Source organism: Myotis nattereri (assembly GCF_964212035.1).
Source record: "Myotis nattereri genome assembly, chromosome: 1".
In the NCBI taxonomy this organism is placed as follows: domain Eukaryota; kingdom Metazoa; phylum Chordata; class Mammalia; order Chiroptera; family Vespertilionidae; genus Myotis; species Myotis nattereri.
Window position 1 is genome coordinate 111,434,567 of NC_138075.1, and position 25,524 is coordinate 111,460,090.

The 25,524-nt window shown below is 41.9% G+C and overlaps 1 protein-coding gene and 1 pseudogene across 3 annotated transcripts in view; both read left to right on the forward strand.

Moving 5' to 3' along the window:
* Positions 1-1,686: 1,686 nt before the first annotated feature.
* NPTN (neuroplastin) overlaps positions 1,687-25,524 on the forward strand; it is a 91,553-nt gene continuing 67,715 nt past the window's right edge. The window contains exon 1 of one of the 2 annotated variants that reach the window (XM_081084905.1): positions 1,687-1,965. In XM_081084905.1, the coding sequence (XP_080941031.1) occupies positions 1,875-1,965 (91 nt within the window). In that variant the 5' untranslated portion in view covers positions 1,687-1,874. The remainder of the gene's footprint in view (positions 1,966-25,524) is intronic. The other variant, XM_081084906.1, reaches the window with a different exon arrangement.
* Positions 9,658-10,140, forward strand: LOC308528203 (large ribosomal subunit protein uL15-like; annotated as a pseudogene). The gene has a single exon. The product of its transcript is annotated as a large ribosomal subunit protein uL15-like (transcript).

The following is a 25,524-nucleotide window of genomic DNA, read 5'->3' on the forward strand; positions in this document are numbered from 1 at the left end:
GTATACATTTCAATCAACAACAGGCCATTGTTGTAGTCCCAGTGCTGGGTAGAAAGCTCAGTCTGGTACCACCAGCTGTCCAAGTTCATGTTGAAAGTTTTTTACTACTTTGGCTTGAGCATGTGAGCTGGTGGTTGTGCATGTGAGTACTCTTTCCTCTATTTCAGCGGTTCTCAACCTGTGGGTCGAGACCTCTTTGGGGGTCGAACAACCCTTTCACAGGGGTCGCCTAAGACCATTGGAAAACACATATATAATTACATATCGTTTTTGTGATTAATCACTATGCTTTAATTATGTTCAATTTGTAACAATGAACTTGGGGGTCACCACAACATGAGGAACTGTACTAAAGGGTCGAGGCATTAGGAAGGTTGCGAACCACTGCTCTAGATACTCTGAGCTCTCGGGTCATCAGGGCTGTTAACTTGGTTTCTCTGTTTCATTCCACAGATCCTCCCCAGGATGTCTGATTTGAGTCAGGCATAAGCTAAGCTACAGAGATTCCTTTGCCAATCAAGGAATGACAGCGCTGAAGGTAGGACAATATACCCTTAAAAAGAGCAATTCCTGCCCCACTGGGATGGCTCAGTGGTTGAGCATGGACCTATGAATCAGGAGCTCACTTCCTGGTTCACAGTTGGATTCCTGGTCAGGGCACATGCCAAGGTTGGGGGATCATCGTTTCTGTTTCTATCTCTCCCTCTCCCTTCCTCTCTGAAATCAATCAATCAATCAAGCAATCAATAAAGCATTTCCCAAAGTTCCATGAAAATAGTAGTGATAACTTTGCCAGAGCATTTTGCTGGCTCCTCTCCTATGGGTTTTTTTTTTTTTAGGTTATTCATCCACTTCCTAATGATAGACTAGGTTGTGAACTTCATAAGAGTGTGTACCATGTCTTCATTTGGGTTTCACAGCAGGTGTGAGAACCTGGTACGCAACAGATACTCAATAAATGTTCGCTGCTTCTGAAGATCCTTATGATGACTTCCTTGTAGAACTTAGTGTCTAGCAATAATGCTAAACTTTAGGCCCTGAGATTTTGATGAAGCTATAACAAGGCCAAAATGGGGGAGGGGAAAATAGAAGGGCGAGGAAAGGAGGACATTTCAGGCAGAGGGAGCAGGTGTACAGGCAGGAAAGCTCAAAGTACCACCGAGCACGGGAGTGTATCACCTCTCCAGGAAAGTTAAAACAGTAGGCTTAAGAGGGAGGTTGGAGCTAGATGCCAGAAGGGCGGGGGGGAGGGGGAGGCGGGTCTAGGATCAAAGTCCAGAAGGAACCAACCGCAGGACTTCCATGTGGACAATGAAAAAAGGCGTAAAAGAAACAGTGGTGCATCAAATACCGCAGCCAAGAGCTCCAACAACTGAAAGGCAGGATGGGTGGAGAAAATACAGTAGGCTCCTAAAGCTTCCTCTTATTTACGGGCGCTCGCATTTCACCCAGGGATAAACGCCGACTTGTCTGCCCCCGCCCTAACCCGCCAAGAGAGCTGGAGGAACCCCGCCTCGCTCCATCACGTGGCCAGAAGCGCCTTGGCACGTGACCTACATCGAGCTTGGCCAATCAGCCCCAGTAGGGGCAAGCGAGCAAGTCCGAGGGGCGGGAACACTAGTTCAGGCCGCCTCTTCTCGCGAGTCTTGCTGCTATCACTCCTCAGCCACCCACGACCCGGAGCGAAGGTCTCGCGAGGCTTGGGCGCTGCGGCGGTAGGAGCAGGACGGCGAAGGACGGAGCGGAGCCGCCGCTACTCCCCTCACTCACTCCCTCGCTCAGCCGCCCGCCCCCTCCCTCCCTCCCCTCCCTTCCCCGGCCCCGGCCCGGGCTCCGGCCCCGGCCTTTTTGCTCTTGGGTTTTCTGCAGTGAGGATGTCGGGCTCGACGCTCCCCAGCGCTCTGGTCATCTCGCTGCTGCTGGTCTCTGGCTCCCTCCTCCCAGGGCCAGGCGCCGCTCAGAACGGTAAGCGGGGCGCCGGGGCGGCCAGGCCTGAGGTGGTGCCGGAGCCACGGGGAAGGAGCGGGTGGGAGAGTCTGAGGGGCTGCGGAACCGCGGGGAGAAGAGGCGGTCGGGAGTTGGCGGCGCGGAGTGAGAACGGGAGCCTGTCCGAGACTTGGGGGCGTCGATCGGAGCCCGAGGATACTGCTGGCTTAGAGGCGCCACGTCGTGGGGCTCGTCGCTCCGAAGCGGGGAGGGAACACCCAGGAAGCCGACGTGGGGAGCTGGAGTAGCGGGGGCGGACGAGGAGGGGACGCAGCTTTTAATGAAGGCGGACGGGAGCCCGGGCCGTGTGGCTCAGTTGGTTGAGCGTTGGCCTGTGCATCAAAAGGTTGCCTGTTGGATTCCCTGTCAGGGCTCATCCCCGGTTGTGGATTCGGTCCTGGGACCCTATGTTTCTCTTTCACATCGATGTTTCTCTCTCTCCCTCTCCCTTCGTCTCTCTAAAATCAATAAAAAATTAAAAAAAAAATAAAGGTGGCATTTGTGTTTAAGGAGGAGAGGGCGAGTGGTGTAGGCGTGATCTGCAGGAGAGTGGGGGTCTGGGGCGTAGGGGCTCGTAGCGTTCTGCTGGGCCCCGTAAGACAGGTGACATGTTTGAAAAACGGAGGCGTTGGGGGAAAGGGCGTCCAGGAGAAAACTGAGCAGAATGCTCGAGTCCTAAGGAGGGGATGGAAAATCTGGGAGCCGTGGATGTGGAGGTGGAGGGAAGGTGGGTGGAAAGCTGAGGGGGTGGGTTGACTGCAGTAGGGGATCTGGAAAGCGCTGCGTGGCTCGAAAGGAGATGGGCAAGAAGGCTGGGTTTGCTGGGGAGGGTTGAGTGTTGGGCATTCTAGGATAGTGGTTGGGAGAGCAAAAAGGAGTTTCTAAATAAGGAGAGGAAAACAGCAAAGGACGGGGAAGAAGGGTTGTAACTGAGGTAGGGGGAATATTTATTAGGGAAATGAGGGTGCCTGGGCATAGACGTGGAGGTGGGTGAGGACAGAAAATAAGGGGAGGGAGTAAGATGCAGGGAGCCGGCGGTGTACTGCTGGTTTGCTGTGGGGGATATATTAAGGAAGGGAGCAGCTGAGTGTGGCAGCGCCTATGGTAGTGAGTGGGCCTTGGGAAGGCAGGGGCACATAGCTGGGACTGCAGTGGGATTGAGGACAGTTACTGGAGAGAAGGAGATGGAAGACGTGGGTTTTAATATCTAAAAGTTTCAAGATAGAAGAAAGATTATTTCTGAGAACATAAAAGTATTACTTGGGATGTGTGTACTGTAGAGTATAGTGCAAACGAGAGAATTGGTTTTAAGCTGAAGTTCTTTAGAGAATATGGAGAAATGGGGAATCATGGTGATATGGGATCTATTCTGGACAGAAAAGATTCTGATTGTTGAAGGTGTGTGTGACAATTCAGCTGCTGAATTGGTATTTCAGAGGCATTGTGAACAGGTTTCTGCTCTTGTGGAAACAACCTTTAAGAGATTTAAAAATATTTTTATAGGAAAGAATTTATGAGAAGTCAGTAGTGGAGAGTGAACTAGACATTATTTTTGCTAATCCTTCAGTGCTTCTTTGTTGTTAGGCTAGATTACTCTTGTTGGAATAGCTGAAATTTAAATGACTTTCATTAAAAAAAAACAAAACAGTGATAGAGCCAATGGAGTTAAGCATTCTAAGGAGAATGCAGTCTTAAAATGCTTAAGATTACAGTGAAAATTTATCTAGTAAAGGATTGAAAAAACATCATGGATTAATTTTAAGTGTTTGTTGTACCAAATTGTACAGTTCAAATCCTATGTATTCTTGATGGCCTTGAATTATCACTGCAGGGATCAGGAAGGAATCATTTTCTGTCTATAGCATTGAATGTGTTAAGTATATTGGGTATTTTCCTGTTTTTCCCCAAAGATGAAGTCACTGTGGAAGGCAGCATAGAGTTAGACTGATTTGTCTTACCAGTTTTTAGTTGTGTGTTAACAATATGACTTAAAGAAGCCCAATACTAATTTTATTTATTTGACTTGTGGTAATAGCATGGTTTCATTTGGCACCATAGATGAAATATCCTTGATCTTAACATTAACATCTTTAATCTCTGCTAGCATAGCATCTTTCAATGACTGATAATATAGCAGAATTGTAGTTTCTTAGCAACTAAAGCAAGGTTTTTGGATAGGCCTTCAGACTTATCTGGCTGTTCTCAGTGATATGTGTTCTAAATACGGCATAGTGCAGCCTTTTTCTTGAAACGAGCTTAAGTTCAGTTACATGACAAGACTAGTAAAGTGAAGCTGCGTTTGTAGTTGACCCAAAGGAATATAAATTTAATTAATGAAGAAATGACTATTATTTGAGTTTGAATCCACATAGGTAAGGATGCTTTTTAAAAAAATAACTTTCTATAACTTAGTAAGATTCAAACTTTCAATTGGTAATAGCCCTGTAATAGAGTGACCTCATGTCATGGAGTTTGTATTTTCTTTTTTTTTTTTAATTTTAATTAAAAAATTAGAATATATTTATCAGACTTTTCAAAACTGTCATTCTTGAGATGTTTTTGTTTAGAGTTCCAGAAGCATTTACTTTGTGCTCAGTGATACTAGGGTTGTGAGAACTAACTGAAGCAAGTAGTCTCTTGCTGGAAGGGATTGGTTCTGAAAAACAATCAGATGTGGAAGGGTGAAACTGAACTCCCTGGTGAAAAGAAATAGAGAATGTTTGTAGATGTGAGGGTGATCTACTGCACTGTCTGTTCTGACAGCAGATTCCTTTCTCATATTCCTCCAGAGCTCTGCAGTGGAGTGTATTTCTCAGCTTGAACAGGATCCTCTTCTGTTAAAGCAAACATTGATACGTACAATGCACATGTGATTGGAACTCTACTAGAACTTTGTCAGCCTTATTTCATTTGATACACTCAATGGCGGCTGATGGTGTATGCTCTGTACCACACAGGCTCCTCTGGGGTTAGATGGTTAGATCCCAGTCCCTTTATTCTATTTTTAAAATTTTTTTTAGTTTTTTTATTGATTAAGTTATTACATATGTGTCCTTATCCCCACGTTACCCTCCATCCCCCCACTCATGCCCTCACCCCCCTGTTGTCCGTGTCCCTTTATTCTTTAGTGGTGTGATCATGGGCAAGTTATTTAATTCTCTGGACTCTTGATTTCCTCATCTTCTCTGATGCGGTTGGCTGTGTGCTCAGATCTCAGACCTGTTAGAGAAGCAAGGCAGTGGCAGTGACTCCAGAGGTGGAGGAGTCTGTGAGTTTGTATTTTCTTACAGTGCTTCGGAAATGGATATCATGGTCTTTATGATGTTGAAATGTTAGAGTATCTATTTAAAATGTTGACTTAAAAAAAAACACCCAAATCTACATGTTTCTGGATTGGGTATGTGGTAGTTTAAATTGAATATAGATGTTTTTCAAAAGGTCTCTGTTTCATTCCTAAAATGAAGAATTTGGACTAGATGACCCTCAAGGTCTCTTCCAGCTGTGACCCATTACCATAGAGATTCAAGGCTTTCATTCAGATTTTGTTTCCCGTCCAAATATTTAAACTTGTAGGATGACAGTTTTAAGTAAAATCTTTAAAGTTGATTTTTGTATGTAATAAGATAAATGTAGTTCATTTTAAAGGAAGAAGTTTGTCCTAAAAAGTAACCCTCCTGTTTAGACTTGCCAAGAGCTTTAAAATTAAAATTGAATGAATGTAAGCCAAGCATTATTATATGGCAGTCAAGAGCATAGTCTTTGGATCCTGATATACCTGAATTTGAGTCCCAACCCTCTGTAGTTAAGTGACCTTGAATAAGGTGCTTAATACTTCCAAGCTTCAGTTTTATCTGTAAAATGTAATATTTTTAATATTTATAATAATGTCAATCTCATAGGGATGGTGTGAGGATTAAATGAGATAATGGCCATCAAACACTTAGATTTCTGCCTGGTATATAGTCTCAGCAGGAAGTATATTTTTACTATATGTAATACTTGTTACTATATGTTACCATAATGTAACATATGCTACATTACTCTATGTACTATAACAGTTCTGTACATACTACATGCTTGCTCTCAATATTGATTAAATGTTAGCTATTACTACTATAATACTTTAAAAAGTAGCACTATTAATTAGTTATTTTTTTATGTATATAGTGAACATTTTAGTGTTAATGCTGTCATCTTGAATGCAATTAAGTGGACTATTTGAAGGCCCCAGAGAGTTGCACTTTTGCATATGTAACTTTAAGAAAAGTGAGGAGCAGTATTGCACTTTCAAATTCTGGTGAGGAAGTTTGCATTTTTATTTCATTGTGTGGGAGATTGCAAGGCTTTCTTTTACTTTCAGTGAACTAAGTGTCTTTTCCTTGATTCCCATTATTGTGAATAAGAGAAATAGAATAGAAATAGTAGTACCGGGCACACAGGGAGCGTGTTGGAGATGTTAGCCGATGACTGAATGTGGCGTGTAAAATAAAATATACTCATAGTGAAAATACAAAATTGGATAATTAACAGAACTTAGTGGGAGAAAATAAGGAGTTTAATGAATTTTGCTACTAATGAGCTAAATTTCGAGAAGCCATTTTGCTTGGGTGATACTAGATACCTATGAACATTGTGCTTTGTAAGAATGCTAGTATTTACATTAGATGAATCTTCTTTTCTGTAAGGTGCTGTTTGCTTCAGTGGTTTGGCAAATTTCTCTGAATACATTTTTAGATGTGTATTTGCTATTTTTGTTTGTTTAATATGTTTTTGATTTCAGAGAGAGGAGGGGAGAGGGAGAGAAAGATAGAAGCATTGATGAGAAACATTGATCAGCTGCCTCCTGCACTCCCCCTACTGGGATGGAGCCTGCAACTGGGAATCTAACCACAACTTCCTGGTGCAAGGATGACACTCAACCAACTGAGCCACATGGGTGGGGCTGTATTTGCTATTGATTGCTCATCTCCTCTTAGGGTGAACTGAAATGAGCAACAGGAGATAGATGTTATCTATGGCAGCTGGTACAAATGACATGTCAAATGTCAAGCAATAGATCTTAACAGAATTAATCCAAATAAAAATTTAAGTGACCAGAAGAAATAGTTTGCCTTGGAATAAAGCATTTCCTAAGGTGACCGTAATAAGCCTGCAGTCTCTCAGGCAACTGACCAAAGTGTCACTACTGACATAATGGAGCACCCAAGCATGAGAAATTAGTTAGGGGTCTGGGATGGAAAGGCCATGTTACTACACCAGGATCTGTTGGTGGGCTCTTAGTCTTTGTTTTTCAAGGTTACTGAATTCATATTAGTGATGCAGATGGGTTTTTGTGTTGCTAGACATTGAGTGAATTGTACAAATGCTCATGAGAAATTAGACTGTTTTGTCTTAAAGGAATACTTTATTTTTCTCATTAATACAATTTTGATGTGAAACATTTTCTTTTGTGGAGTATACATTTAGACAGTAGTAAAAGGCAAAATGTTATTGTATTATTCTTATTTAAAAAAATAATTGTTTAACTGGGCTTGCAAAGATGACCATGTTTGATTAGAAAAGTACTCTGTAATTTTGGACATGGTTTTTTATTTATTTAGTTTGAGGTACTTTTCAAAGTAAGATGTTTCATATATAAAATTTGAAACTTTGTTGGATGTATATAATGGTGAGTTTTTATTTATTTGTTTTAATCCTTACCTGAGGATATGTTTTTATTTATTTTTAGAGAGTGAGAGGAAGGGAAAAAGAGAGAGGGAGAACCATCAATGTGAGAGAGAAACTTTCATCCGCTGCCTCCCACAAGCGCCCTGACCGGGGATTGAACCCACAACCTAGGTGTGTGCCCTGAACCAGAATCGAACCTGCAACCTTCTTGGTGTATGGGGACAGCGCTCCAACCAACTGAGCCACCTGGCCAAGGCAAAGGTTTTTTTTTTTTTTTTTTATGATACAATTTGGGAAGGAGATAAGGTACTGATTTCTATACAAATGTATGTAGAAAAACAACGAATAACTATGTTAAGTAATGTGCAGGAGGTGTTCAGTGAAAGTTTGAATAAAGTTTTGCAAAGACATTTTAGAAGAAGTGAATTCTGTGAAAAATATATTGATGCATTCTATTCAGTTCTTTACAGTGAGAACACAATCTGGACAGGGTCAGAAGTGGAGAATGAAGTTGTAAGAGAAAGGGGAAGAGAAGAAAGGCTATAGTAGTGCAAGGAGAAAAGCAGGAAGTAAGAATGAGGAATGAATTTTATTTTTTTAAGAAGTATCTGGAAAAATAGAATCTGTCAGAAAGACTAAGGAGACAAGGGACCTCTGAAGCAAATTCACACATCAAAATTAAAATAATAGTGCAAATCACGTCATGTGAACAGTTGGCTTGGCTTTCAGTGTGTCTCTTTAAACAAAACATTTTATATGAATTTTTTAAAATGCCATTGATAATATGGAGTTTAATTTTAACCATCTTAGATAAATGCTTTATAAAATTTGTGAGGTTTTGTGGGATTATTTTTCCCCCAGAATTCCCAATTTTAGTTGGTAAGGATTAGTTTTGGGAAGGCAGGAAACCTCTGCAGTTGATTGGTTGATTATAAAGTTGTTACATTTTATAGACATAAACTTATTGCTGAATATGAAGTGAAAACTGTGGTGATTCTATATAAAAAAATTAATACAGTGATATTGATGTCTAAATTTTAAAAATTGAATAAATTTATAAGTAAAATAACTATTTTTCAAGAGTTTATTCAGTTTAGGAGAGGGAACCAAAATTTGTACATAACTTCAACTTACTATTATCTAAAATGAAAAGTAGGCTTAACTTTCTTTTTTGTTTGCTTCTGTATATATATAAATATACATTTATTAATCCAACCTAAGTTGATATTATTTTTATCTAATCGTTCAGAACCTTTAATTGTTTGGTTTGTGTGGAAATGGGGTTTACTGAAGATTCAAAGAATTTCCTAAGTTTCTACATTCATTTGCGTACAGTAAGTTAGTGGCAGACATAGTTAATGTTCTTCAGGCACCACTTGTTTTTTGTTTTGTTTCTGATTTTTGTAGTGGTTCAAATTAAAATAAAAACAAAAACAAAACAAAACACCTCAGTCTTTTTTTAAAAAAATATATTTTATTGATTTTTTACAGAGAGGAAAGGAGAGGGATAGAGAGTTAGAAACATCAATGAGAGAGAAACATTGATCAGTTGCTTCCTGCACACCCTGTATTGGGAGTGTGCCCACAACCAAGGTACATGCCCTTGACTGGAATCGAACCTGGGACCCTTCAGTCCGTAGGCTGACACTCTATGCACTGAGCTAAACCGGTTAGGGTAGTGGTCGGCAAACTCAGTCAACAGAGCCAAATATTAACAGTACAACGATTGAAATTTCTTTTGAGAGCCAAATTTTTTAAACTTAAACTATATAGGTGGGTACATTGTTATTAACTTAATTAGGGTACTCCTAAGGCTTAGGAAGAGCCACACTCAAGGGGCCAAAGAGCCTCATGTGGCTCGCGAGCCGCAGTTTGCCGACCACGGGGTTAGGGCAACACCTCAGTCTTATCTGTTAAAGGAGACTGGTCAGCTTTGATGGAAACATTGTGTGTTAAGTTTCTTGTATTAAAAAGTACTGAGTGACTTGCCTCTTGGCCACCGACATGCCATCCAGACTGAGGAAGACCTGGAAACTTTGGGGCCATAGCCGCATCGGCAAGCAAAGGAAGCAGTCGGGGAGCCAAGGTAATGCTGATGGCTTGCATCATCACAGGATCAACTTCAACAAATATTGAAAGTTGGATATGAGGCATTACCACTTAAAGAGGAACCAGAGCTTCTGCCCAACTGTCAACCTGGATAAACTATGGAGCCTGGTCAGTGAGCAGACACGGGTAAAGGCTGCCAAAAGCAAGACTGGAGCTGCTCCTATCATTGATGTTGTGCGATCGGACTACTACAAAGTTCTGGGGAAGGGAAAGCTCCCAAAGCAGCCTGTCATCGTGAAGGCCAAATTCTTCAGCAGAAGAGCTGAGGAGAAGATTAAGGGTGTTGGTGGGGACTGTGTCCTGGTAGCTTCAAGCTACATGGAGGGAAGTTCATTAAAATGTCCACAAGTGAAAAAAAAAAGTACAGAGTGGTATTAATTAATAATTAATTGTGTTTTTATGTATCTTTTTTTTTTTAAAATATATTTTATTGATTTTTTACAGAGAGGAAGGGAGAGAGATAGAGAGTTAGAAACATCGATGAGAGAGAAACATCGATCAGCTGCCTCCTGCACATCTCCTACTGGGGATGTGCCCGCAACCCAGGTACATGCCCCTGACCGGAATCGAACCTGGGACCTTTCAGTCCGCAAGCCGACGCTCTATCCACTGAGCCAAACCGGTTTTGGCTTTTATGTATCTTTTGAGGAGGTTTGCTTTCTATTTATGACTTAGTTTCTCTTTTCCCCTTTGTATTTTTAAAAGACCTCTAAATCTCTCCATTGTAGTTGAACAAGGCAACCAAAGTGTTAACCTTAATTAAATCTGAGGAAATTCCTAAATTAATATTCCTTGCATTTCTGAAAACAATTATGAACTAGCCTTTTCTCTAAATCTTAATTCTTATGGTATGCTTTATGGTATTTTCCAGAAGTATATCAGTTTAGGTATGCTTCCCTTCACTTTGTTTATCTTGGTATATATTATTGTTACACCCAAGTATTGCTTAAAATTGACTATGAATTGTAAATGAGTTGATGTGAAATCTGAAAAGTGTCAGTGTTCTATATATTATGTAAGGTTCTATTATTAGAAAACATTAAGTTCTAAATTATACCAATAGCTTTAGTCATATCCAAATGTATTTCTCACTTTCTTCAAATGATTAAATATAAAATACAAGGTAAAATGTCAAGTCCTATTCTGATAGAATAACAAAGCAAAATGTTCCATATGCTAAAAAACAGGTAAGAGTGCTTGTATATATAAATTATTATGCTATTGATTCTCTTTTTTCCCTGAAGGTATTTGAAAACCACTGGGCTAGATGATGTCTAAATTCCCTTCCAGTTCTAAAATTACACAACTTTAATTATTGGCTTTACAGCTTAGGTACTGCCTCTAATGGGTATAGGGCAGGGGTGGGCAAACTTTTTGACTTGAGGGCCACAATGGGTTCTTAAACTGGACCGGAGGGCCGGAACAAAAGCATAGATGGAGTGTTTGTGTGAACTAATATAAATTCAAAGTAAACATCATTACATAAAAGGGTACGGTCTTTTTTTTTTTAGTTTTATTCATTTCAAACAGACTGGATCCGGCCCGCGGGCCATAGTTTGCCCACGGCTGGTATAGGGTTTAGAGAATACTTGCTGTTTTAATAAGTTTGTAGAAACTTGTTTTTCAGAAATAAGGAAAATTGACTTTGAGGCTTTCATGTTTTGAAGTACAACTTCCTATAAACCTACTTCAGACAATAGTTGCAGTTCTTGTTTCAAGGAAGGCAGAATGGTGTCGGTTAGGGGCAATCAGGCTGGCAGGCAGAAGTGGTTAGGGGCAGGCAGGCAGGTGAGCAGTTAAGAACCAGCAGTCCTGGATTGCAAGAGGAATGTCCGACTGATGGTTTAGGCTCGATCCCACAGACATCCACTGAGGGGTCCCAGATTGGAGAGGGTGCAGGCCGGGCTGAGGGACACCCTCCCCCCCCCCCCCCCCGTGCACAAATTTCGTGCACCGGGCCACTAATATAGCCTATCTAATCCTATCTAATAAAAGAGAAACATGGTAATTGGCATACGACCGCTACCCTTCCCATTGGCTAATCAGCGAGATATGCAAATTAACTGCCAGCCAAGATGGCGGCCGGCAGCCAGGCAGCTTGAAACTAACATGAGGCTTGCTTGCTTCAGTGACGGAGGACTCCAACGTTCCCCGCCTGCCACTGCAGGCCTCTGAGCTGCAACTCTAAGCAACTATGTAACAAATATAGAATCTAAACAAAACCCCAGAAACCTGCTTTAGTCCTGGGCTTCAGCCAGCAGAATCGCAACATTGTAAGCAAAGGCCAGAAACCTACTTTCAGCAGCGGAGGCCTAAGAGCTGGAGCCAAGCCTCAAAGCTAAAGCTGGCCCAGAATAAAAAAAAAAAAAAAAGAATAAAAGGAGCGGTTGGGAGCTTCAGTCACCCACCAGCCTGAAAACAGCCCTCAGCCCCTCATCCAGACTGGCCAGGCACCCCAGTGGGAACCCCCACCCTGAAGGATGTGTGACCAGCTACACACAGCCATCATCCCCTCACCCAGGCTGGCCAGGCACCCCAGTGGGGACCCCCCCCTGATCCAGGACACCTTTCAGGGCAAACCAGCCGGCACCCACCCGTGCACCAGGCCTCTACCCTATATAGTAAAAGGGTAATGTGCCTCCCAGCACTGGGATCAGCGGAGCCACGAGGCCTCCCGGCACCGGGATCAGCATGACAGGGAGCAGCGCCCAAACCCCCTGATCGCCCTGTGGCTCTGTGTGTGACAGGGTGCGGTGCCCCAACCCCCTGATCGGCCCTGCTCTGTGTGTGACGGGGTAGAACCATAACCTCCCCATCGGCCCTGCCCTGAGTGTGAGAGTGGCGGCGCCCCAACCCCCTGATGGCCCCTGCTCTGTGTGTGACGACGGGGCAGCGCCCCAATCCCCTGATTGGTCCTGCTCTGTGCGTGACAGGGTACAGAGCCCCAACCCCCCTGATGGGCCCTGCTCTGTGAGTGACAGGGGGCAGTGCCCCAACCCCCTGATTGGCCCTGCTCTGTGGGCGACAGGGGGTGGTGCCGCAACCTCCCCATCGACCCTGCCTTGAGTGTGACAGGGGACGGTGCCCCAACCCCCCAATCAGCCCTACCCTGAGCGTGACTGAGGATGGCATCACAACCTTCCGATCGCCCTGCTCTGTGCATGACAGGGGGCGGCGCCCCAACTCCCCAATCGGCCCTGCTCTGAGCCCGACCAGGGGCTGCACCTAGGGATTGGGCCTGCCCTCTGCCACCCGGGAGCAGGCCTAAGCCAGCAGGGCGTTATCTCCCGAGGGGTCCCAGACTGCGAGAGGGCACAGGCCGGGCTGAGGGACCCCCCCCTCCCCCCCGAGTGCACAAATTTTTGTGCACCGGGCCTCTAGTATATATATAAAAAGCTAATATGCAAAGTGTCCCCGTGGGAGTTCAATTGGGAGACTGGGAGTTCTATTACTCACTATGACGGGTGCTGACCACCAGGGGGCAGCGCAGAATGAAGGAAGGCCCCGGCCGGCAGCCAGGGAAGGGAGGCCCTGGCCGGGAGCCAGAAGGCCCTGATCGGTGGCCATGCCTAGGTACCCTACCCATGCACGAATTTTGTGTACCGGGCCTCTAGTAATGTAATAAATTCCCATGTAATCATCACCTAGCTTCAACAGTTATCTGCCACATTCTTGATGTTTATTAATGTAAAAATAACCCAAAATGTTAACATTACAAACTATAAAATTTTCTAGATACTGCAGTGTGTTAGTTCATATGTAATCATGGTGAAATGACTTTAAAAATCCAAAAGCTGTTTAGAAAAGAGCTTTCAAACTTTTGTTTATGGACCAGAGAAATAGTTTTATTTATGACTATTATGTGCAGAATACATAATACTTTGTGAAATGGTACCTATCTTTTTTTTTGTAGTGTATTTAAAAATTGTTGTGACCTTCTAAATTAATTTCATGATTCATTAATTGGCCATGAGACATTTTTGAAAAATAGCATTTTCAAGTATTGAGTAGTTTTTGTTTTTGTTTTATATTTTTACTAGAGGCCTGGTGCATGAAATTTGTGCACGGGTAGGGTCCCTAGCGGCTGCTGGCTGCCAGCTGGGGCCTTCCTTCGTTCCACGCTGCCCCCTGGTGGTCAGCACATGTCATAGCGAGAGATCGAACTCCTGGTAGGTCCAACTCCTGAGGGGACACTTTGCATATTAGGTATGTGTATATACCTAATATGTATATACATATACTCCATATAGTCTGGAACAATTTGAAGATTTTTGTAAACCCATTAAAGATTTTCACAAGGCATTTATCAGTAACATCAACATGTACTTGTCATTTTAGTAAAGAAAATACATTTTAGTAAAGTATTATTGAATTAGTACATTAGCCATTAGTTGCATAATATTGATATTTTTAACCCTATTTGAATTGGGGAAAAGGGGGAACCTACCGTATTTGAATATCATGATCAAAGCACAAGTTTTCCAGTATGTTTAGTTGTCCTTTCTTTTACATTGGAGCTTATGTGCCTTATTCCCTAGCCCCTGCCTTGAATGGTGAGTATGGAGGCTGGGAGAGCTGCTATTTATTCCGAGCTGAATATTTACTCTGATGCTGTTGTCTGAGGCACAGTTTCTGATGAGTACAGAATGACTTGAACACTGGCCGAGGAGTCACTGAAGAACCGCTTGCCTTTATTGTTTAAGTTCTAGAGAAGGTTATTTTCTCATTTTTAGACATTGTTTCTTGGAGGAAAAAGGCAACAAGATGTCTTGAGTTGGCAACTGTGAAATACTTCTCAATTCATAGACTGAAGGAAAGTACTATATTTAACTTAGGATTTTTTTTTATTGAAGGAATATGTTAAATTTAAATAGGAGTTTTTGATTATACAAGTTTAGCAGGTTGGAAACCATTGGGGAGCAACTGGAAAAAAACAGCATAACAAGCTCCAGCATTGAAATTATACTTGTTAATACTGAATCTTAAGTCATTAATCAAGGAAGATGAAATAAATGGCCTTAATGCAAACCAGGAAACTGCTACCTGGAAAAGAGCAACTGTAGAGATTTCAAGTAACTTTCAGTGAACTGTAATTGAATTACATTTAGACAGATAACATAGTGATCACATATCAAAATTATTATTAACAGTGTAACTTTTCACAGTAGGATTGAATTCCAAATAACATTTTTCAACTACATTTAGGGAAAGTTGCAAATCATTCTACATTGATGGTAGCATAAGACTTAGGAAAAAAACCTGAGCAACTAAAATTAGGAAAAGAGAACACTGGGGGGATGTGATTATCTATTAATACCTTCAAGGTAGCAGTGTAAATGAAGTAAGGGAATTAGGCAGTCTCCTAAGATGGATGAGATGTATCAAAGAGCAATGGCCTAGAGCACAGGGAAGAAAAGCATAACTTTAGTATCAAGAAGATGATTTTAATGAAACGAGCAGAAGAATAGAGTTATTTGCACTCACTCAGAGCCATTATAAGTAGGACAAAGAGCTGGTTGAGAGGGACTTCATAAAACAGAAGGGAGGATCTCTTTTATATATATGTGGTACAGTATATGCAATTGTACTGTTTTTTTCCTAAACATACATACCCATAATAAAGTTTAACTTACAAGTTTGGCAATTTAATGGGTAGAAGATTTATTCTTTTTGTTGTTGATGTGAGAGAGACGTATTGATTGGTTGTCTCCTACATGTGCCCTGACCAGGTCTGGGGATCAAACCTGCAACCCAGGTGGGTGTCCTTGATGGGGAATCAAACCCGTGACCCTTCAGTTCACGGGCCGATGCTCCAACCACTGAACCACACGGCTAGGGTAGAAGATTCATTCTTAACTGTAGATCTTAGAAACCTCTGCATATGTTTTGTTTTTTTTTTTTCCTTTTTAAATTGAGAATGAACTTTCACTTAAAAAAGGGAACACTTTAAGGCTTCTCTTTGGCATATTTGAATTGCCAGCATTACTGCTCATGTGCTTTGGGCCATTATTAAGAAAACAAGGGTTTCTTGAACGTGATACCAGAACAGTCTATCTGATAACCTAGATCCGTGGTCGTCAAACTGTGGCTCACGAGCCATATGCGGCTTTTTGGCCCCTTGAGTGTGACTCTTCCTAAGCCTTAGGAGTACCCTAATTAAGTTAATAACAATGTACCTACCTATATAATTTAAGTTTAAAAAATTTGGCTCTCAAAAGAAATTTCAATCGTTGTACTGTTGCTATTTGGCTCTGTTGACTAATGAGTTTGCTGACCACTGACCTAGATGACTACTGAGTAACTGATGGGTTGCATATGCCAGATGTACCGGTTAATAATGCAGATTTTTTTTCAATAGATGGAGTTACACATATGTTGATATATATGCTATTTGATATGATTGCTATTTTGTAGTATTGACAACAAGCTTCAAAACTTAATGTGTAAAATTTTCTGAAGGTGTTAACATCATAGATATTTTTACACTTGAAAATGTCGAATTTTGTGCCGAAAAAAGAGCATTTGTGGGAAGTTTTAATTCGTTACTTTATTTTGAAGAAAACTGCTGTTGAAAGCTTCGGGAAGCTTATGATGAATGTGTCCCATCTCAAGATACTTGTGAACGTTGGTTTAAACGCTTTAAAAGTGGTGATTTCGATGTGAAAGACAAGGAACATTCAGGTCAACCAAAAAAGTTTGAAGACCAACAATGACAAGCATTATTGGATGAAAATGAGTGTCAAACTCAAAAACAACTTGCAGAAAGGTTAAATGTTGCTCAGCAAACAATTTCCGATCATGTACAAGCAATGGGAAAGATTTTAAAGGAAGGAAAATGGGTGCCACATCAACTGAACGAAAGACAAATGGAAAACCGCTAAGTCATCAGTACAATGTTGTTTCAGTGGCACGAAAAAAGTCTTTTTTGCATGGAATTGTGACTGGCCATGAAAAGTGGATTTGAGAATCCCAAATGCATGAAATCATGGGTTGATCCAGGTCAACCATCGACATCAACTGCAAGGCCAAATCGCTTCGGAAGGAAGACAATGCTCTGCGTTTGGTGGGATTAGGAAGGTGTGGTGTATTATGAGTTTCTAAAACCAGGTGAAACCGTTAATACTGATCGATACCTACAACAAATAGTCAGTTTGAACCATGCTTTGATCGTAAAATGACCAGAATGTGCCAAAAGACACGGCAAAGTAATTTTGCTTCATGATAACGCGCCATCACACACTTCAAAACCAGTTAAAGACACATTAAAAGATCTTGCTTGGGAAATATTAACCCACCTGCTGTATTCACCAGACCTTGCTCCTTTAGATTACCACTTGTTCGGATCGATGGCACACGCACTTTCTGAACAGCACTTCAAAACGTACAGAGAAGTTGAAAATTGGGTCTCTGAATGGTTTGCCTCAAAACAAGAAAAGTTCTATTGGGACGGTATCCACAAATTACCGGAAAGATGGGGAAAATGTGTAGCTAGCGATGGACATTACTTTGAATAAAGCACTTTTGATGTTTCTCTTGAGATGATCGTGTTTTCTTTGATTACAAAATCCTCATTATTAACTGGTACACCTGGTACAATGTGGATATACTGGACTAAGGGATGATTCACACCCTGAGAGTAATCGGGCAGGATGGTGGTAGATTTCATTACACTACTCAGAAGAGTGTGCAGTTTAAAGTTTATGAATTATTTATTTATGAAATTTTCCATTTAACATTTTCAGACCACTGTTGGCCATGGGTAACTGAAACCACAGAAAGTGAAACCATGGATATGGGGGACCTACTGCACTTGTTTTAGGAGCTCCATAGGAGAAAAAAGCATTATGGAAATGAATATGGAATAAAAGGGACTTTGTAGAGGTTTTTATGGGTTCAATTATTAGTTTGTGTTTAACTGTACAGTTCTCTGATTATGAATTCCAGAAAAATGGTAGGTTAACTTTGGAATTCATTAAAATGAATTTTATTTCTGTCTTGTAATACTTGCTAGGGTTTTTGGCCAGTGACACAGGCCGTGAAAGGATTCACAACTACAAGAAGATATGGATGCAGAGAGAGTTTATTTTACTTTCCCCAAAGGAAAAGGGCCAGTGCATTGCTAATTAATAAAAAGGCAAAGAACAAAAACTGCTCCCACATTTAAATCCTTGGACAAGGAAGGGAGGGGGATTTTTAGGCTGTTTCTCTTGCTAGGTGAAATTGAGCAGACATCAGGGTGTTGTTTTTGTTAGTTCTTCAGGAGACAATCCTGGCAGATGTCCTAGGGAGGTGTCTCATCAGTTTTTTTCCAAAGACTGTAAAATGTTCTTAGAGCAAAAGTTATGAACAGTTCAAAAGAGGCTTATTTGAAGGGGAAGGGGAAAGGGAACTTTCTACTAATTATCCCTGAGTTGTAAAATCAGCAGGGAGGAGGGGTATGTATACAAGAATGTAGCCTTGAGAGTAGTTTATCTTGTCCCTCAGTTTGAACAGAGGGGCTGTTTGAACCAGAGGAGTCAACAGTCTTTGGATTTAATTACCAGGTGCTTCTCATAAATTATGGAATGCTATAGCAAAGAAAAAGAAAGGCCTTTCCCCCCCATCCTAACAATACTTAAAACAGGATTCTGTTTATTATATCCATCAGAAGTAACTTCCTTTTGTTTAGTTACCAAAAACTTAGGCTATGAATTATTTCCAATCTGTGTTTAACTCCCAAAAGCCTAAGTTTCATGGAAGTTCACTCACTAGACTGGATGGAACCTAGTAAAAGTTTAACCTTTGGCTCTTGGAAATTAGGCTTGTTCTTTTTTATGGTAAATGTCACCTGTTAAGAAAGCCTTATCACCTGGAAAAGAACACTTCTAGACTAACTCTAAGACCAGTCAAAATTCTGGTCAAAGCTCAGTTTATTCTTTATGAGTGGGAGCTGGTGCTGTAATATTTTAGTAGAGATGGGGGCACACTTTAATTAGTTCAGAGAGTGTAGAGTTGCCAGATAAAATGCTCGATGCCCAGTTATATTTGAATTTCAGAAAAACAATGAAGAATTTTTTTTGCTAAGTATGGCAGTCCTAGAAGAATGTCTTTTATTGTTTATTTTGGCTGTCCATTTAGAACTTAAGTGACAAAGTTTTGCAATTTGGTGAGTTTTTATGTATTAAAAGAAATCTTCTAAAAAGTAGATTTAATATAGCAAAATCATGTTACACTGCAAATTTTGTATGAGAAAGTATAGCTTAGAATAGTATTGTTTTTCTGGCTACATCGCATTTGTATATATTTTTTTAATTCTGTTCCTTTATAATTGACAGACTAAGCTTTTCATTTATTCTCTAAAAGTTAAAGTTGTTTTCAGGAATGATGTGAGCAGAGGGCATCAGGCTGTTTTTCTTTTTTTAATTTTAGCATTTCCCCTTTTCTCTCCTTACCGAAAAGATGTTAAAATTTAGGGCTGTTGCCTGAGAGTATATGACAAAGATGTTTCTGAGGCTGTTGGTTCAAGGATTATCCTTTTTCAGATTTTTGCTTGGGGGCTTATAATATATTTGCATTCTTGGCTTGGAAGAAGAAGAGGTATGAATAAAAATTGACCGGCCATGCCCTTTTCCTCCTAGTGGGTTTAGAATTTTCATTTGCTGAATTGTATCCATTTGATTTAGAGAGTCAAAGAAAGTGGATGTTAGCTTTGCAGACTAGAGATGTGATTTCTTTACAGTTAAATTTCAATACTAAGAAAAATCATGGTTTCATAAGCTTTATTATAAGGCCTTTAACCAGAGATGTGTCACTGTTTTTTAGTAATTCAGTGTAAGAGATATACCTTCTGTCCTTTAGGTACCAACGGTGGTGCAGTGGCTGCAAGAATAACAAGAATTGAATAATGTAATAGGTTCCAGAGTGAGTGATGATTGATACTGTTGTGAATAACCTGGTTGGTTATTAGTTAACTGGAAAGAAACAAAGGGAAGGCCAAATAGACACATGCCCAGTAAAGTCTGGGTGAGTTAGGGAAGGTACTCATCTACAGTCACACCTGGGAACAGAACAGGTTCATAGGCCAAAGTAGGCATGGCCACTGCAAGCAAAGGAGGATCAGATACATAAGCTCCAAGCTCCCTTTTGCTCTCTCTTGCTTGTGCTTGACTCTTGTGCTCCTTCATCCACCCACACAGTGGACTGATGGACTGGAATTAGCCTGATGCTGTGTGGGACCCAATTCCACCATGGAAAGGAAACTTTGGACACTGGCTTTGCCTTTAGCTCTTCTGAATCTCCAGTTGCACTTCTTCCAGTACTGGTTAAGGAAAATGGGACTTTAGGAATGCAGGGATGTGATTCCACACAAATAAAAGTTACTCATCTGTGCAAATTTTAGAAAAATTCTTTGTCTTAAGATATTGTAAGAATCCGACACCCAACACCCAGTGGGAAAAGGATCCCTCACTTCCACTGGTAGACACCCCACTTCCACCAATAATAATATTAAGTAACATAAAATGTAATCAAAACTATACTTATACATATTTATTTGAAATATATTTAAGGCATTTTTAAAGAAGTATTAAAATAATTCATAGTTTTTATGAAACTGGAATATTAGTGTAGTTTAAATTTGCTGTCTAAACTCTGTTGGAGACAATATAACAGGATAAGTAAATTGATACACTCTGTCACCATTGTAAATGTAAAATGTAAATAAACTATGTTAAAAGGGTCATTTTATGGGAAATGTAGTTAAGTGGAAAGAGCACTGGAAAATCCTATTTCCATTTTAGTTCCTGTGGTTTCTATTTTTAAAATTAGTATAATCCTTAATCCATAGGGTTTTCATGAGATTAAATGATAAAGTATGGGAAAGTGCTTCTTAAACTGCTGTATTTGTAAAGTGGCATGTATGTATATTTTCAAGTTATAGGCCTGGCACTTATAAAGTGTTTACCTTTAATAGGTTAACTGCAACTCTGGTAGTTCATACGTAAGTAAAGAGGAAAATAAAGTAAGAAAAAAATATAATGCCCTAAATGTAATATAAAGGGGGAAATAACATAATAAAATACTTAGTTCAGTCTGTAAATGCTCAGGCATGGCTACAGAGGAAGACAATTAAGTTTATATTCATATGTATAAAAACCAAGAATGTGATAGCTATAAATGCTGACTGATAGAGTTCTGCTGTAGTGGTGACTCAGATACTATAGGCAACATTGCTGTTGAAGATGTGATTTTCTGAAAAGATGAACAACTCTTGGTAAAGTTCCAAATGAAACAGTACAATCTTTCCTCACTTTACAAAATAATTGCATTCCTGGAAAAACTGAGTAATGATTAAAACCATGCAATAATACATTGTGGTATATTTAAAACTTATTTCGGTTCTAGGCTCAGAAAAGTTTTTCATCTTAAATGTCTTTTGAAAGTTGTACAGGAAGAGGAGACAATTATATTTTTCCCCCTCTTTTAAAGAGGGAGTGAAGGGGAGAGACAGACAGAGAGAGAGAGAGAGAGAGAGAGAGAGAGAGAGAGGCATCAATGTGAGAGAAACATCGATCAGTTGTCTCCCTCATGCTCCCTGACTGAGGATTAAACCCACAACCCTTTGGGTGTATGGGACAACATTCCAACCAACTGAACCACCCTGGCCAGGCGAGGGGACAATTCTTTGTGGTATAAGACTCTTCCTACTTTGTGGTATATTGAAGATCTCTGGTTCAAGCCGACTAAAGGCCAGTAGTACCATCTCAATTATTGTGTCAACCAAAAATAGACATACAAATTTCCAAAATGCTCCATAAAAGACAGAACAGCTCCTGTAAGAATATCTCCATTTTGTCCCGGCACTTGTAAGTATCCTCTGATACAGGATTATTGCACCTACTTAGTTCCCAGAACAACCACTGGTCAAAGCCACAACTCTTCTAGAAATGGACAGGCAAGGAAAATAGCTATTCACTTGTTTTGATTCATTTTTTAAATATGCTTTAAAGCAGGGATTGTAAACTGATTTACTGCAGGAGCTACTCAAATAATGTTTGCTAAACTGGAGAATACCATGCACGCTTTGACTGAAAACACTGAAAGTTGAACTTTTAAAAATACTGTGCTGGCCCTAACCAGTTTGGTTCAGTGGACAAAGCATCAGCCTGTGGACTCAAGGGTCCCAGGTTCGATTCTGGTCAAGGGCATGTACCTTGGTTGCGGGCACATCCCCAGTAGGGAGTGTGCAGGAGGCAGCTGATGGATGTTTCTCTCTCATCGATGTTTCTAACTCTCTATCCTTCTCCCTTCCTCTCTGTAAAAAATCAATAAAAAAAAAAATACTGTGCTGGTTGCCCAGCTGGTGTGGCTAAGTTGGTTGAGCATCTTCCCATGCACCAACAGGTTGCTGGGTCAGTTTCCAGTCAGGGCACATGCAGGCTCCATCCATGGTAGTGCAGGAGGCAGCTGATCAATGTTTCTCCCTCATCGATGTTTCTCTACCTCCCTCTCCGTTCCTCTTTCTGAAGTCAATAAAAACATCTACACTAATAAAAGAGAAACATGGTAATTGGCGTACGACCGCTACCCTTTTCATTGGCTAATCAGCGAGATATGCAAATTAACTGTCAGCCAAGTTGGCGGCCGGCAGCCAGGCAGCTTAAAACTAACATGAGGCTTGGTTGCCTCAGTGACGGAGGATCATTGGAGGAAACCAACTTTCCCCGCCTGCGTTCCCTGCCTGCGGCTGCAGGCCTCTGAGCGGGCCGTTTAAGAAACATTTGTAACAAATATCGCCGGACTTCAGCCAGCAGATTCGCAACATTGTAAGCAAAGGCCAGAAACCTACTTTGAGCCGCAGAGGCCTAAGAGTTGGAGCCAAGCCTCAAGGTAAAGCTGGCCCAGAATAAAAAAGAAAAAGAAAAAAAGGAGCGGTTGGGAACTTCAGTCACTCCCAGCCTGAAAACAGCCCTCAGCCCCTCACCCAGACTGGCCAGGCACCCCAGTGGGCCCCACCCTGATCCAGGACACCCTTCAGGGCAAACCAGCTGGCCCCACCCGTGCACCAGGCCTCTACCCTATATAGTAAAAGGGTAATATGCCTCCCAGCACCGGGATCAGCGTGACAGGGGGCAGTGCCCAAACCCCCTGATCGCCCTGAGGCTCTGTGTGTGACAGGGGGTGGGGTCCCAACCCCCTGAGCAGCCCTGCTCTGTGCCTGATAGGGGGGAACTCCCTATCCCCCCCCCCCCGCCCCCACGGGCCCTGCTCTGTGTGTGATGGGGTAGAGCCATAACCTCCCCATCGGCCCTGCCCTGAGTGTGAGAGTGGCGGCGCCCCAACCCCCTGATTGGTCCTGCTCTGTGCATGACGGGGTGGCGCCACAACCTCCCCATCGACCCTGCCTTGAGTGTGACAGGCTGCGGTGCCCCAACCCCCCAATCAGCCCTACCCTGAGCGTGACTGAGGATGGCATCACAACCTCCCAATCTGCCCTGCTCTGTGCATGACGGGGCGGCGCCCCAACTCCCCAATCGGCCCTGCTCTGAGCCCGACCAGGGGCTGCACCTAGGGATTGGGCCTGCCCTCTGCCACCCAGGAGCAGGCCTAAGCCAGCAGGTCGTTATCTCCTGAGGGGTCCCAGACTGCGAGAGGGCACAGGCCGGGCTGAGGGACCCCCCCTTCCCCCTGAGTGCACAAATTTTTGTGCACCGGGCCTCTAGTATATAAAATAAAATAAAAATACTGTGCTGCCAGGGCTGACTGGCAGACCTTGAGTGACAGATGAATAATTACTCTGACACACGTTTCTGTGGAAGAGGGCTAAGGGACTGCTTGGCTTGAGAAACCAAACAGCCCTGTTCGCCTGCCTCTTTAGGCTTTTATTGTAGCAACAGCTTGAACTAAAATTAACTTCTAGATACTATCAGCAGGGTAAGTATCCTGAAGAAAACACATGGATCTGCAGTGTCCTTTAAGCAAGGACATCTAAAGACTAAACATAAAGAAAACACCCAGGGACTCAGACTTGTTTGGCAAAGTCAAGGCAGGGTCTGCCACCTTTGGCAAGGTCCCCCTAGAGGCCTCCGGCCTTTCAGAGATTCCTCCTCACAGACTTTCCAACCAAGTCCCATGCTTCTTCATACTGTGCTGGTCAGAGGGAGCCCATTTTGCATCCTCTTCACCAAATGATTATATTATGAATCTAATGTACTATTGAAGCCCGAGAGATTGGATTGGAGTCCTGATTTTTGGCAAGTCTCTTAATCTGATTCCTCATCTGTTTATTGGGAATAACACATACCCCACAGGGTAGTGGTTATAATGAGATGGTGTACATAAATCACCTAGCAGATACCTGACATAAGTATATGCTTGATAAGATTTTCTCTCTGCCACCAATCTTGGTTTACTTAAAAAAAAAATCACAGGTATTAAATGCATTTATTAGTTCACATTAAGTGATGAGAAAAGTACACATTCATATTTGATAAGTTTATTCTTCCTTAAATATCTTGGGCACACTGCAGATAAAGTTTTATTGGCAGCACTAATCATACCACTGAAATGAATTCTTCTTCCTTATTTGTTATACCCATTATTACTTTTTTCTCTTTATTGCTGAAAGTATTACAGATGTCCCCTTTGTTTGTTTTCCATTAACCCCCTCTTTCCTGCCCCCATCCCTCTCAGGCCTTTACCACTCTATTGTCTGTGTCCATTTATGCATATACTAGTAAGGTCCCTGGTTAATCACTCCCCCCTAACCCTCCACCCAAAACTTTCCTCTGAAATTCGTCAGTTTGTTCCATGCTTCTATGTCCCTGGATCCTTTTTGTTCACCAGTTTTATTTTGTTCATTAGACTCCACATATGAGTGAGATCATGTGATATTTATCTTTCTCTGACTAGCTTATTTTGCTTAGCGTAATACTCTCCAGGTCCACCCATGCAAATGGGCAAATGGTAAAAGTTCTTTATTTTTTTTTTATAGCAGCATAGTATTCCATTGTATAAATGTACCACAGTTTTTTTTTATCCACTTATCTGCTGATGGATACTTGGGGCTATTTCCAAATCTTAGCTATTGTAAATTGCACTGCTATGAATGTAAGTAATGGTGCATATATTCTTTCTGATTGGTGTTTCTGTTTGTTTTACTTTTTAATCTGTTTGCAAGCTAGTTATGTGTTTTACATAGAAACTAGAGGCCCAGTGCATGGATTTGTGCACTGGTGGGATCCCTTGGCCTGGCCTGCGGGGATCGGGCCAAAACTGGCTCTCCAACATCTCCTGAGGGTCCCAGATTGTGAGAGGGCACAGGCCAGGCCTGGGGACCCCACTGGTGCATGATCGGGCTGGGGAGGGACCGCAGGAGGGCTTCAGGGCATGTCTGGCCCATCTTGCCCAGTCCCTATCAGCCGGACCCCAGCAGCAAGCTAACTTACCGGTCGGAGTGTCTGCCCCCTGGTGGTCAGTGCGCATGATAGTGACTGGTTGAACTGTTGGACACTTAGCATATTAGGCTTTTATTATATAGGACTAGAGGCCCGGTGCACAAAAATTTGTGCACTTGGGGAGCATCCCCCAGCCCAGCCTGCCCCCTCTAACAATCTGGGAGCCCTCACAGGATGTCCTACTGATGTCTCTGTGGGGAGCGGGCCTAAGCTGCAGTCTGGCCTCCCTCTGTGGAAGGCAACTGGCCCATCAGGTATATAGATACTTTCTGAAGGCAGCACAGACTTCTTCCTTATTTCTTTCCTCTGTGTTTGGAGAATAGGGGAC